The 15,098-nt window shown below is 39.3% G+C and overlaps 2 protein-coding genes across 8 annotated transcripts in view; one reads left to right on the forward strand and one right to left on the reverse strand.

Moving 5' to 3' along the window:
* The window catches only part of SNRK (SNF related kinase), a 58,740-nt gene extending 48,701 nt beyond the window's left edge, over nucleotides 1-10,039 (forward strand). For all 3 annotated transcript variants that reach the window (XM_084858230.1, XM_084858231.1, XM_084858229.1), the window contains one exon: nucleotides 5-10,039. In XM_084858230.1, coding sequence (XP_084714356.1) covers nucleotides 5-1,223 — 1,219 coding nt within the window. In that variant the 3' untranslated portion in view covers nucleotides 1,224-10,039. The remainder of the gene's footprint in view (nucleotides 1-4) is intronic.
* The window catches only part of ANO10 (anoctamin 10), an 87,727-nt gene continuing 82,647 nt past the window's right edge, over nucleotides 10,019-15,098 (reverse strand). For 3 of the 5 annotated variants that reach the window (XM_084858240.1, XM_084858235.1, XM_084858236.1), the window contains 2 exons: nucleotides 10,746-11,027; nucleotides 10,019-10,623 (listed from right to left, as the gene is read on the reverse strand). In XM_084858240.1, coding sequence (XP_084714366.1) covers nucleotides 10,983-11,027 — 45 coding nt within the window. In that variant the 3' untranslated portion in view covers nucleotides 10,019-10,623; nucleotides 10,746-10,982. Of the gene's footprint in view, nucleotides 10,624-10,725; nucleotides 11,028-15,098 lie in introns of those variants that run through there. The other 2 variants (XM_084858237.1, XM_084858239.1) reach the window with 2 other exon arrangements.

The following is a 15,098-nucleotide window of genomic DNA, read 5'->3' on the forward strand; positions in this document are numbered from 1 at the left end:
CTAGGCAATCATGGCCGACAAAAATTGATGTTCCTCAAGACTTAGAAGATGACCTTACAGCTTCTCCTCTGTCCCATGGAGCTGTTCCTCAGTCTCCAGCTCGCAGTGCTGAAAATGTTCTTAATGGTCACAGGAGTAAGGCACTTAATGATTCAGCAAAAAAGGAGGATATTCCTGAGTTAGCGGGACCAGCACTTTCTGTTGTTCCTCCAGTGAGCTTAAAACCTACAACTAGTGGTCGGAAGTGCTTGTTTAGGGTGGAAGAAGATGAGGAGGAGGATGAAGAAGATAAAAAGACTGTTTCCCTTTCAGCTCAAGTTGTTTTGCGCCGCAAGCCTTCAGTTACAAATCGTCTTACTTCCCGTAAGAGTGCTCCAGTCCTCAATCAGATCTTTGAGGAAGGGGAGTCTGATGATGAGTTTGATATGGATGAGAACTTACCCCCCAAACTTAGCAGGCTAAAAATGAATATTGCTTCACCCAGCACTGTGCACAAACGTTATCACAGAAGGAAAAGTCAGGGTCGGGGATCTAGTTGCAGTAGCTCAGAAACAAGTGATGATGATTCTGAAAGTAGGCGACGTCTAGATAAAGACAGTGGGTTTACTTACTCCTGGCATAGACGGGATAGTAGCGAAGGTCCTCCTGGCAATCAGGGAGATGGCAGTGGACAAGGAAAACCAAGCAACGGAAATGGAGGGCTAGACAAAACAAGCCCTAGTGATAACAATAAAGGGGGTGGAAGCCCTTCTGGTAGCTCTAGTGGAAGCACGAATAACAATTCAGGTTCTACTCGCAGGTGTGCTGGGTCCGGTAATTCAATGCAGTTGTCATCAAGAAGTGCAGGCAACTTGGTTGAAAGCCTCAAATTGATGAGCCTCTGCTTAGGTTCACAGATTCACAGTAGCACTAAGTACATTATTGATCCACAAAACACCATCTCATTTTCTAGTGTTAAGGTGCAGGAGAAATCAACATGGAAAATGTGCATAAGTTCTACTGGGAGTGTAAATACAACTTCATCTTTGAGTGGCATAAAATTCTTTTCTGACCAAATGTCAGACACTGCAAATGAATTAGAACGAATAAAGAGCAAGAACTTGAAAAATAACGTGCTACAACTACCTCTGTGTGAAAAAACAATATCTGTGAATATTCAGCGAAACCCGAAGGAGGGACTGCTGTGTACCACCGGTCAAACTACTTGCTGTCACGTTGTTTGACAATAACCGGACTCAACCCATTCTACTTGACATCACCAATCTTCCTGTTCAGAGCTGTGAATACTTTATTTCACTGAATCCCTTGATTGTCATTGCTTAATATTTTAAAACCAGCTTTGAGCAGTAATTTATTACATTTTAATTTAGTTTTGCTTGATATGACAATGCATGATTTTGTGCATGCTGCTAGCCAATTTTGTTTTGTTCCCAACAAGCCAGGATTTATGTAACTTTTTTACATTTATAATTTTACTATAGAAAATCTGGATTACAGTAAGGCTTGTGTCCAAATCCAGTGTAAATGAAGCACTTAGTAGTTTCATGTTCTGCACTTAAATTAGAGAGAGAGAGAGAGAGAGAGAGCTTTGTTTTTTGTGAAATGTCCAATCTTGTTCTGATCTTCTGTGTTACCTATGCTATGTGAGATGTGGCATAATTTCATGTGTTTGCAACAGAACCAAAGCAATAATGTTTTGATACTGAAAACTCTTCTGTGAGCTTTCAGATTTCCAAGGCTTGTACAAAGCATAAATGCACTGAAAATTAAGGAATCTTGAACTATGATTTTTAATCCCACATCTTTGTCTTAAACTAATAATATGCATGAGGTGGTGGTTGAACTGAAGATCTTGTTTTGGTACAGACAAGATTTAAAAAAACAAAACCCAATCCTTATGGCAGCTTTTCCCCATAGAAATATTGTTACATGCAGACAATCTTTTTAAAACTATATAACAAAGGAAAATTATAAAGTCATCTGCTTCGAGTCTTTTTCCCCAACTCAAGGGAAGAGATGTTCATTATCAGTGTGTATCATGGCAGTTGTTAGGTATAGTGCAAGACACTTAAATGGACCAATTTGTGTGACTGTTGAGAGATGTATTCCAATAGATCAGTTCCTGTAAATAACTGGTCATAAACATATTAAAAGGCTTGAAGTTTGTATCTTCAAAGTCTGTCCCCCCACCCTGCCCTTTAGTATTCACAGCCTGTTTTCAATATTAATGGGAGCTTCACAGAGTGCTGATTACTTTAAGGACGTAATCTGGCATCTCATTTTCATCTCCTCTGTGTATACAAATGATTGGACAATTAAGATGGGTGGCTATCACTTCAGTGTAGCATTGGTTATATCTAAAGTGCTTCAAAATACACAACTGCTTCCAGTTAACTTAACCAGATATTTCTAGTAAAGTTATGGAGAGTAGAAACAGTTGCTGGAATTTGAATAGAATAGGGTTCTGTTCAGATTAACAGAGATCCTAAACTGGAGTGCATTAACGTTATGTGACCTAAGCACATAGATCTCAAAATGCATCATTGCATCAATACCAAATCCAAGAAAAATTCTAATACCAAATTTAGTTTGGGGCATAAAATTGTCTTGTTGAATTCCCTTCAATAACTCTCTCTCCAAATCAAGTCAGATAACACAAGTTGGCATGGATCAATTTGCTTTTACATTCTTCACTGCTATTAGCTTTCCTTTTTTAACCCCTTGCTACTGAAATGCCAGCAGACGAATGTGTTGGCACTTTTTTCTGTACAAAAGGATACTTTTGACCAGATGAAATAACTTTTGTGAACTTCTATCTAAAATAAAATATATTGCATATTCCCAGTTTTGGGAAAGGCAAGAATGTTATTTTTTCATGCTCTGTGCACTGGGTCTTCAAAGCAATGCTGGTAAGAATTGATGGTATTATGTAGCAAAAACCCAGACAGGCACTGACTGAGAGAGTTTACATAGTTTAGTATCTTAATGCTAGCAAAATGGTCAAGTAGAATGCATTTCATTTACATTGTAGACTGTAGAGCACCAAAGAACTGTTTGATTATTATTTGTTCACACTGGCTTTTTTTAGTGTGTAAATCTTGCTAAAAATATAATCTAAAGCATACTTACTAGGAAGCAAGTTCCATTGAATTCAGCATGGCTTACTTCCAAGTAAACATGTTCACAGTTAGGCTGCATTTCTAAATCGTGCAGCATATTTCAATATCTAACCTAGTTGGGGCCTATACCTTTTCACTTTCCAAGTGTAGCAAGACATAAATGAAACATGTTGCTTTAGTTTTTTAAACTATTGTTGCAATTTAGTTTAAAAACACCCTATCATGCTATGCCAGTGATACATACGTATGCACGCACACACAAAAGCTACAAAAACAGATGTGTGGGCGAAGCCATAGAACAGATTTGCTTGAAATTTTCTTGAGCAGGGATCTTACAAAGGGCCAGAAATATGGACAGTACACAGATGAGTCAACAGAGCATCTATTAAAAAAAAAACAACAGGAGAAAGTTTATAGAGGGCATTGGCAATAAACTTTGTTGCAGCTTTTTATTTTCAAGTATTGTAAATATTCTTTCCACACATTATGTACAGCCTTGGAATGGCACCTTTTGACTAACCCCAGGTGTTTTTTGTTTCCTGTTTTTATATACAAATGTGTATATATGGTGCTCACTTTAGAACAGCAGTGTTGACCATTTATGCTGTATGGCTGTAAAATAGCCTTATTTAGTTGTGTATGGTTGAGTGAACCTCTGGGTGTACAGATGTTAGCTTGAGTGTTGTCTTTTTATCCATTCGTTCACAGGTGAATGATTGTGCATGTGTTGTACGTTGTATTACGTTGTCATGTTCAAGGAGGGAGAGAATAACCACTACATTAAAATATATTGGACCAAACTATTATAGAGCAAGTAACAGTTCCTTGTACCCCTTAAACCTGTCTTTACAAGTTGCATATAGTTACCGTACCATATAAATTAAATATTGTGGAAAGCAACTAGTCTTGTATTTTTCTGTATGTGTATATAATGTACCTCTAGCAACTTACCTGTATTTAAGATGTGACAATCTTGACACAGAATTTTACAAGTAGCAGTGAAATTAAGCAGAACAGAATGGAGAAAAGCTACACGTGTTTGGGAGGGTACAGAAATATCAGTTGATCTTTGTCAGTTGCTTCCAGCGATGTTTGGCTTTCTTCATTGTATAAACATTCATGGTGTGTGACAAATGAAAAAAAAAATCCAGTTAATAAAAATGACCTCTTGATTGGTGCATAAATGACTTCCATGTCAACTTTATATACTCTTTAGTATGGCTACTCTTTCAGCACTGAGGACATGAGAAGCTGACATACTGTGGCACTCTGTTGTGATAAGTAAAACAGGGTTGCATTTACCTGTAACTGATGTTCACTTAGTGGCTCTCTGTGCGGTCACACACTGGGAATTGCATATGTGCAGGGCAAATTGTGGCAACTTCTAGAGTTCTCTAAAGAGCATTAAGCAGTATTCCTTTTCCTTCAGCAGACTCATCTGCCACTTATGCCAGGAGAAGCACACCTCCCTCCTCAGTTTTTTTCTGAGCCACCACAAAGATAGGTGTATTTAGGAATGCCTTGTTCTTTGAACGATGATTATCTTGTTTTGAAATTGAGAAGAAAAATTACGATAGTACAACTGGAAAAGGAAATGAAAGCGTGTGTTTGTGTGAACTGTATTTTTTTTATTTGCTCAAGATGGCTCAAAAGCTTTACTATAAAAATGCAAAAATTGCGGGGTTAAAACTGCTCAGTCAGTTGACCATTCTCTCTGTGTCTTCTGCCTTCGAGAGGAGTATGATGCAACAGTGTTCAGTTTGCCATTACTTCACACCAAATGCCCCAAATGATAGGGCTTTGTGTTTGTTGTGGGACTGTGCAGAGGCCACAAAGATGAAATAAAAGCATACGAAGTAATTATTGGTCAAGTAACATTGCTAAAGCAGATGGAAAATTTAACTATGAATATTATCACAGAAATAAACAGCTGAAATTTGAAACATGACTTGTAAATCTTGATCTTTATATATAAAGCTGTCTACATAAAATTTAAAGTCCTATTTATCACATTCTCTCAGGTCATGTAGCATTCTGGCATGGTACGTGCAATGTGTGTGTTTTGTCACATGGTCAGAGGAGGAACTCATTTGGCATCCTGAGACCTCTGTTGCAAAAAAAAAGTTATGTATTCTCATGTAATGTGCACATCAGTAATATCACATACAATATATTTGAAAATATAAGGTCTATGTAAAATGGTAAATTGGAGTTTCTTTGGTCACAGCTTTGTTGCAACAACCTTGTACTCCAGAGTTAGCAAACACTTTTTTAATTAGCAAGGTCACACCACTCCGAAGTGCAGTGTTAGTTGCCTTGGCCAGCAGTGCAGTCTTCCTCATGGTTGTGCCTGTAATCCACATTTTGGCTTCAATCCAAAGCAGTTATCTGGGTATATCAATGGGAATTGCATTCACTACATATTCAGTTTTTTATTTCTCCCGCACTCCCACTCCTCTGAAGTGACTTAGAATAAAATATGTAACACAGCTCTTCCTCCAGCTGGAGAGACACTCCTTTTTTAATACTTTTTACAGAACAGTGCCTCTTGGTGAGTGTAGCTGTTTGGAGAGTGAGCTACATCTAGGTAACTTGATGGTGCACTGGTACTGACTGATATTATATAATCATTCATACCAGGTGTAGCATACTGGAGTAATGTGCAAATCTTTTGTTGCCTTGAAAATTCCGGTATGTACAAATAAAGATTGTGGCAAAATGAGAACCCACAAGAAGAATGCCCTTTATTATGAGTAGCATCTCATGTCCATAGAATAAGTATATGCTGATGTGTATATCCCTTGTATTCTGCAAGCATTGCCTTAAAACTGTTGGGATGTGTGTGTGAGGGAGGGGGTGCGTGCAATTACATGCCAAAGCACTCTGTGTGTGTGTTTATATACTGCTATAATTAACCGGGAACTTTAAGCTTATAATGTGAACTAGTTTTTATACTTTATTCTATCCTCACTATCCTGCCTGTCTTGGCTAAAATCGCTAAAATGTTAAATTATTTTTAAAATCCTAATGGAATAACTGGATCCAGTCACTTGTAGAACATACTAAAAATCACTTTATTTTTGCCAATGTAAAACTGAGAGCATATTTGTGAAAGATTGGGTTTTATACACTCAGGCTAAAGAGCCAAGTCACATCATGAAAGGGTGGAGAAGGGAAGGTGAATCAATAGGTTCCCAAATGAGGGGCTTTCTCTTCAACCTCCTGCTGCTCCTGTTGAAGATAAAGCCCACAGCTGGAAGTGGGTTTAGTTGGTAGTGGGGGGGGGGGGAGATCACGCCAAGCTTTTCTTTCCATAGAGGGAAAAACACCCAGTGCTCCACTGAGAATGTAATATAATGCCCAATCTTATGATCCTGATTGCTTTACATGTGTTCTGTATTTAAAGACAAGAGTAGCAATGAAGTAGCCTGAAAGTTTCGGAAATTAGAAAGCTGTCTGAGGGCCAGACTAGACATGATGTTAACGCATCTTTGTGGTTAAAGTAGAGAGGGTTTTACCCATAAAGGCTGCCTAAAGATAATTTTAAATCTACATTTTTTAAAACAAAACGCAAATAGCTGCTGAGGGAGTGAGTTCTCTGAATTGCTGCAGGGGTGAGTTTAACCCTTTCCTTCCCCACTGGGGTGCAAATGAAAATTGCTTCTCTGAATCTACTATTTGTATTGGAAGTAAATCTCCCATTGGTGCCAATTTGCCTGTTTACATACAAAGATTTGTTTAATGTCACATATAGTTTGGCTCCTAGAAGACAAACGAAAATGTTATTTGAAAGACAGATTTAAATAACTAAGGGAGCAATCCTATAGCCGCTAGTCAGTGGCCAGAAGGCCATAGGATATGTGGTTTTCTGGGAACTGACCTCGGAGCCCACACTCTGAGGTCAGTTCCTGGAGAACTGACCTTCTCCACCTTCCACTCTGCCTGCGAGGCAGCGCGGAACACCCTCGTGCGCCATGCTTGGAAGAGGAGTGCGGAGCAGCCAAAACGGGGCGTTCCGGGGTGGGTGTTCCGTGGCGGGGTAGGCAGCCTGCTCCCCTGCTCCACCTTCCTGTGGCTAGACAGCCGCAATCAGCTGTCTAGCCACAAATACAGGGCAGGAGAAGCACGGAGGGAATGATCCCCTGCGTGCTTCTCCTGCCCTGCATTGGATAGGTGGTCGCCTCCGAGTTCGCCTATCCCCATAGGATGGTGCATGTATTCAGACTCTATGTAAAAATGCCAGTTTTTTCCCATTTGTGGCTAGATATTCAATGAGAAACTTAAGAATCAAAGCAAATATGCTGGGCTTTATCTCATGCAGCATGACTTTTAGTGCCAGTACAGATATTTGCCATAGGCTCATTTTAACACAAAAATACACTTATTTAATTGAATTGTGTTACAGTCTCATACAAGTCATATGCCTTCAGCTGCCCAACTACAGCATTCATACCTGATCCAATGTAAACAAAAAACAAAAAAACATACTCCTAACAATACATGACCGAATATGCTATGTGGTAAGAAAACTCATGGACACAGACTAAATTTATGAGGTGATTAATTACATTAATCATCCTGCACATTCCATATTCCCTATGCTCAAGTATGTGAATTTCTGGTAACATGGGACACTTTAGGTTGCATAATATTGTTATAATGTATTCTGCTTACGTTTTAAAGTGGGCATATATGGATTCGTGATGTTCCTAAGTATTAACTTTGCTCATTTTGTCCCTGGTATCCAGTTCCTTCCATATGTGCAGCACTGACTGTTTACGATAGTTTTCAGATGGGGAAGCACAAATGTGGTATACATTAAAAGGGGGTTTCTTCTTTCCAGTCTTGCTTATATAAATGTAGTATTGGTCAGTCTATTACTGCCCAGTTTTTACCAAGGAAACATGCCCCTTGACAACAACAGCCTGGCTCCTGGAAGCTCTTAAGCTGCACCAGCCTGCTGTTCAGTGAGAAGTGCAATTCTGCTTCCTTCCTGGATGCCAGAAAAAGCCACTTCTTCTCTCCCCATTTTGACATAGTGGACAATATCTGCACAGAACTCTGCAGCAGAAATAATTTTGAGTTAATACCCCCTCTCCAGTTTGTTTTACGAGGCCCATTTTGGCTAGCAATGCAAAATGCCACATATCTATGGACCAGCTGAAGTATCAGAGGTGTGGTAGGATATCTTGAATTGGCCATGCCTAAAGAGCTGGTTCGCAGTGGGGTGCATGTAGGGATGAAATCACAGGTCCCCTTGTGTGTATGTAGAACAATTCTTCTCATACCCCAGTGTAACTGCAGCCTGTTGTTCCTGAGATGATTCAAACTACTCAGGGATCATAGTGTGAGTGTGCCATCAAACTTCAGCTATGTGGTGAAGTCCCAGAACCAATTTAGAAGGCAGGGAACTTTAACCTGGTTTATATGACTGCTAAGACGAACATTGCAAGCATGTTTCACCCTTGTTCATAACTCCTACCAAAATCACTGAAGGATGTGCATTTTGCAGAGTGTTTCAGCTCAGCACTAATTTTTACTGTATTTTCAGCATTTCTCTGGTGTAACAACATCGATTTTTCTATACTTCATAATTGCATTTTAATCCTCCAAACCAGGGATAGTGAACCTTTTTTTGGCATTGGGGGCTGAATTCCAATTTGGGGAGAGTCTCGGGGGTCATATTCCAGCAGTGCACAGGGCCAAGGGCAAAGGCTGTGGTGTCAAAACAAAGTGGGTGGTGCCAGATGTACCAATTCAGACATATCTCCATACAAGCCACAATTCAGTTCTAGGCATGTCTACTCAGGAGTAAGTCCTATACTTTTCAGGTATGCAAAGAACAGTTCACTTCTAAAATTTAAAGTTATTTAAACTTTACCCAGTGAAGTCTTTAAAGTTTAAATGCCTTTGAATGGTTATCTCTAATTAATGATAGGAGATAAGAGCAGAGAAGAGGCAAGGCCTACAGAAAAAGCTTGTGGGCCAGATGGAGAACCTCTGCAAGCTGGAGATTCCTCACCCCTGCGCCAAACTCTAATTTTGGATTACATTTCAGGATAAGATATGTGCATAAGAGAGTAATCCTATGGCCACTAGACAGTGTCCAGATAGCCTTAGGTTTTATCGGTTTCTCAGAAACTGTGCTCCCCTCCCCCACCGCCTTGTAGATAACATGGTTCTTCTGTCTCTTCACTCATAACCGCAGAAGCATAGTTAGGATGCTTCCTATGCGCCTTCCAGCCTCCCCCTCCCGCTCTGACGTCCCCAGCTAGACAGACAAAATTGTCTGTCTAGCCACAAATGCAGGGTGGCCAGAGTACAGAGGAGAGGATCCCCTCTGTACTTCACCTGCCTGGCATTGGATAGTTGGCTGTCTCTTGAGTTCAGAGGTGGCTGACTAACCCGCTAGGATTGCACCCTAAAAGATGGTTCTGGTTTCATCTCACAAAAAGGTGACGTATGGGTGGCATTGATTCACATTAGCCACTGGCAGGTGATCTTAAAATTCAGACTTCGTCACCCTCTGTACCTGGCAGGCCCATACCCAAAAATGTTGAGATGAAAAGGCCCATTAAGTATGTGTGTTTGCACACGTGCATATCTACTTCTTTGTAACTAATGGGTAGAAATACTGCTTGCATGCTTTTCCTTTTAATGAAAGCTGAACATGTGGAAAAGGGGCCTGGAATATACTGGACATTCCCGCAATATATACACCTATTTTAATAGTGACTTTACTAAGGTTTCTTCTCTAACTCCAAAAGGTTTTACGGAGAAGGAAGTACTGCCTCAATTACAGGCTATATCACAGCACTAACAACTGCAAGACCTTTGTTTGAAAGTTCACCAGAAACAAAGTATGGAACACATAAACATATGCCACAAACAAGAATTTTGATACACACAGGGAGACAGATTCAGAATGACGAAATATTTTAATGGCTCTCTTGCTAGTTAGATGAAACTACTATTTGATACAGCCTATGTTTAATGACCCAGCAAAGTGGAAGTTACTGCTGAGTAGAAACAATACACAAGAACATTTTAAGTCTTACATCTCGATGGGACTAGATCAAGATCAGTGAGCTTTCCTTCATGCCAAATGCTTTCTTTTCCAGGTCCTTAACATTAATAATTTGACAGGGGCACACAGATTTAAAGTTAAAATAGTGCAATATACAGTCTCATACATTTTACAGTACACATTTCTGTAAAACAAACCAACCTTCCACTGCATTGGTCCTATGGGGCAAATTTATGTATCACATTTTACAGTAAACAAGATTTAGATTCATTTCTTCTTAAATACAGGTAACGATCTAATAAGCTGTCTACAAAAAAATAATATGATTAAATATTCGAGTATGAAGATATAACTGTTTAACTGCCATGGGGAATATAAAGCTGTTAATTAAGTACTGCTGCTTCCAGAATCTTTAAAAAGCTGCTGCTCAAGATTATGGTTATTATAATTAATATTTGCATCCTTAAGGGCGCAATCCTATGCAGGTTTAGACAGAAAAAAGTCCTACAACTCCCAGCATTCCCCAGCCAGCATGGCTGGCTGGGGAATGCTGGGAGTTGTAGGACTTTTTTCCTGTCTAAACCTGCATAGGATTGTGCCCTATGATACTTTCATATCAAATTCATGGCTATAGATTGTAACCAGATCTGGCATAGGCTTCATTCAAGGTCTATATGCTGTATGGTTTTCAGAAAGAAAAGAAGTTTCTTTCAATGAGGCTTTTAATGGTGAATAAGATCATGCTCTATCATGGAGTACAAGAATCAAGTGAAAATAGCAGGCATTTCTTGTTAATACTTGTAGACTATTCTTCTGTAGCTGCTCAGTTTATCATCCTAGCATGGTTCTTCTTTCAGGGACTCTGCTGCCAACTTCATTTGCTAAAAAAGGAAATAAAGCATAAAAATGATGCAAGTTAAGCAAACACTGCATCTGAAGGTAGAATGAAAAAACAAATCCAGTTTTTAATCTAGTCAATATTATCTCAATTCAATCATTCTTTGAGTTGATGAAAGAAAAAATGAGCATAGAGCTTGTGAGAACTTTACAAGACAGGTTCGTTGCTCCAGTTCTGTCCATTTGTATGTTAACTTACAGTACGATTCTATACATGTCTACTCAGAAGTAAGTAGGGTGGTCACTTATGAATTGCAAAAAAAGAGGTCAAAAGAAGACACCGCTTTGCATAAAATGTGCATACGCTAATTTATATAGATGGAAATTTAGAAATCATTATAATTTAATAATTTAATTATAATTAAATTAATTATAATTTAAATATAAATGCACACCATACTGTGGAGGGCTGTGACCAGGTGTGCTGTGTGTCTGCTCTCCAGGTGCTAAGTGTTGATGGGGAAATTCAAGACCCCTCCTTGTTCTCCCTTCTTAGGGTTTGTCTTTAAACTGGACCTGGACCTGGGCCTGGCAGCACTTTAGACAGAGGACTGTCCTCTGTAAAGTAGGGCACAGGGCCAACTTAGAAGTTAGTCCCACTGAGTTCACTAGGACTTACTCTCAGGTTGCTGAGTATGGGATGGCACTCTCAATTGTTCATGAAATTCCAGCAACACTTGCCTGCACTACAAGTGTATCTGTAACAGCTTAAAACCCCCTCCCACTCAACTTAAACACAAAAGTCTTGTCACTCTTTTGGTAAAAGCTCATGCTGCTTTCCAAGAGAAAGAATAACTGGGATGGTAAATAAAGCGCTCATGCTGAAATGGATGAGAAGTAGAGAATGGAATGGCTACTGAGAGCCCCAAGCCATTTAGGGATTTATAAATCAAAATCAACACCAAAATATAATTCATTTGTAGAGCTTTTGCAAAAATTGGCTGCTCTATTCTCATTGCTGGGAAAGGCATTATGTGCTCGAACAATCTTTGTTGGAATGATAAGGGAAGCTCTTCACGATGAAGGGGATCTCCATGCCTACAGAACCCGCTTCATAAGGTTGTGTACCTTTAAAATGTACACGTTCAAAAAGATCATGCTATGAAGTTATACTTCCAATTCACCTATCAGCAAATTAAATTTAGTTTCTGCACTATTTTGTCTGTGATCCTAGCAACTGTGAAAGGAAACAAATCCTCAAGGGTTGAACAGTGGCATTCAAATTCTCCTTTAGGCAGTTTTGCTGCCCCATTTAGTTAAATGCCTTAAAAACTACAACTAAATTAATTAATTGTAAAACCACCAGAAGAAGGCAAAATACAGTAGTAATATTGAATTCATGACCAATCAAACATGGACTAATTCACTTATCCTAGAGCAATTTTCTCAAGTTCTCAGCCTTATTGTGCTGTGATTTATGGTAAATGTAAAAAAATAAAGAGATTGTTCTAATCTGCTGTGTTGCCTATGTACAGCACAAACCTTGGAATCCGAGCATGAAATATTATGATCCTGTATGTCTGATGACAGAGATTTTTTAGCAAGTATAAAATGGAAGGTTGTGATTATGAACCCAAGCCCCCTCTTGCTCTAATAGCCCTTTGCTTCTATGTTAACCTCTTGGGGAAGAGATGTAGTTCAGTGGTAAGCACATGTTTTGCATGCATAAGGTTTAATCCCTGGCATCCCCATATAGGGCTGTGAAAGACTCCTGTTTGCAACCCTGAGGAGCCCGGACCAATCGGTGTATGCTTGGGGTCTCCAACATGATGAGCACCAATGTGCCCACAGACACCTCTTTTGGCGCCTGCCAAGCTCACTGCCCCTCCTGATTTTTATTTAACTTTTTCAGATTTTTAAAATTATTATATATTAACTGGGAGGCTGGCATCCCGCAAAACAAAATAACACCTCCAAGAACCATTTTTACAAGAATGGTAAATAATAAAGGAATATAAATGTTTTAGAAAACAAAACTTCAGCAGCAGCAGCACCACCCTGCATTTTGAAATGTATCCAGCCACCCAGAAAAGAGAAAAGGGTACACTGGCAATAGTGGTGGTATAGAGAGTGTCCGAGGTAGGGCTGGGGTGGTAGATGGGGTGGAAAGGAGGACGTTTTGTCTGTGCTGTGTGTGTTTTGCCTTGGTGGGCATGTATCTGAGCATTACCAGTTTGCCTTCCGTAACGTGGGTATTTTGTTGTCCTTTGTGAGGGCAAATATGTGACTTCGCATTTGGTGTTCAGATCCCACCTCTGCCATGTACTCAGTTTCTTGGTCAAGTTACTTGTCTCTGAGCCACGTGTGTTTTGCCTTGCATTCAATGGGTGTTGGAGAAGAAAACTGCGGGTTCAAGAGTGGTTTTGTGTTTTGGAGCTCAGACCCCACCTCTGCCTTGTACTAAGGTTCTTTGCAACGTTACTTTTCCTATAGTCTCACCAGCTTGCCTTCTGGAAAATGAGTGTTTTGTGACCAACCATGTCCACCATGGCAGCCATTTTGTGCACTAGCAAGTGCCACTCCTATGGCAGCCATTTTGTGAGAGCACCCATAACACACATCTTCCAAACGTACCCACAATACTGAGCCAGATTTACCAATGGCTTGGTTCAATATAAGGCGGTTTCCTATGATAGCTTACTGTTGTTTACATGTATGGTTTTTCATTAGGCTGGGACAGAATAATGAAAACAGATTCATCTTAAAGTTAAGTGCCAATGGATGACAATAAAGATCAGTTACAGATATGCAACCTGTTTCTTCCCTGAGATTGGGGCTTTGTAAAAATCATGCATTTCCCCATTTGTAACATTTGTTTGTCTGAATATTAGTAAACGACCTTCTTGTGTGTCTTGGCAGAAAGGTGGTATATAAATGCAAGAATTAAACAATTTATAGTGGCCATTTCCTTGGTGCTGGATGTAAGTCTACAGCAGTAGGAGAACATCTGCGTATTTTAAAATTAACATTCAGCGCCTGGTCTTTTCTATTATTCCTAGCAGTGATCAAGGCTGAATGGTTCTCAGTCTACCATTGCACAATTGAAGGCTGACAATGATTAATGTATTTGTAAATTCAACACACTGCCAAGGCCCAGTTTTGGCAAAAGTGGAGAGGGGGAAAATGTACTCCTGTGGGACTACAGGTCACCTATATTGCAATTCAAGCATTGACATGTATAAGTAGTTGTGGAAGGAAGTAATGAAAAAAAAAAATCCGGAGCAAAAACGATGGGTTACGTATTGGTCTATGTTCTTATTTACACTACAGCTGATCAGGATCAATGGTTTCTGCTCTAGGTTATGGCAAGTAATGTACTATTATGATTAATGATGACACTCTAATACTAACAGTATGTGATTAGGCCATGTGGCTTGGCATTAGAAAACTCTTGGATGCCATACAAACCTGGATAATGTGGAAAGGAAAATTGGGGCATATCCTCCTCCGCCTTGTGCCACCTGTATCTAAAGTACAGATTTGCCCAGATCCAAATTTGGTGGTTTCATGAAGTGTGCCATATTTAATGCCAAACTGTAATTCTCTTATAGTTTTAAAAACCCTCTGAAAATTTGTCATAGTTTCATAATATGCACACAGAGAGAAACACAAAATAAGCAGTCTAGCAAATAATATAATTGACCTCTGAGCTTATAATTGACCTCTGCCAAAAGATACAAAGAAATGTAATGCCAAAATAGCTTCTCTGCAAAGGATTCAAATGCATTAGAAATATAACATTTGAAAAGGCAACTGTGAATCAACACTGCTCTTAACTATGACTACTAATAACCTATTTTCCTAAAACACTAAAAAGCTTTTTTCCCCTTTCAGTCACAACGATCCAAGTAAAACTGCAAGCATCACTATGGTAATAAGAAGCATAAGGAATACTACTATGGATGTGTCAACAATTTTTTAAAAAGCAATAAAAAAATGCTCACAAAAAAATAAGATAAATGGATAAGAAATCACACAGTAGTAATAGTACACAACAAAATTTGTACTAAAGAAAAAGACAGAGAAAAACCTGGTTCATATCAGATCGGGGTGGG

Source organism: Heloderma suspectum, chromosome 5 (assembly GCF_057233095.1).
Source record: "Heloderma suspectum isolate Gila_16-S chromosome 5, 16-S_ref, whole genome shotgun sequence".
NCBI classification, from domain to species: Eukaryota; Metazoa; Chordata; class Lepidosauria; order Squamata; family Helodermatidae; genus Heloderma; species Heloderma suspectum.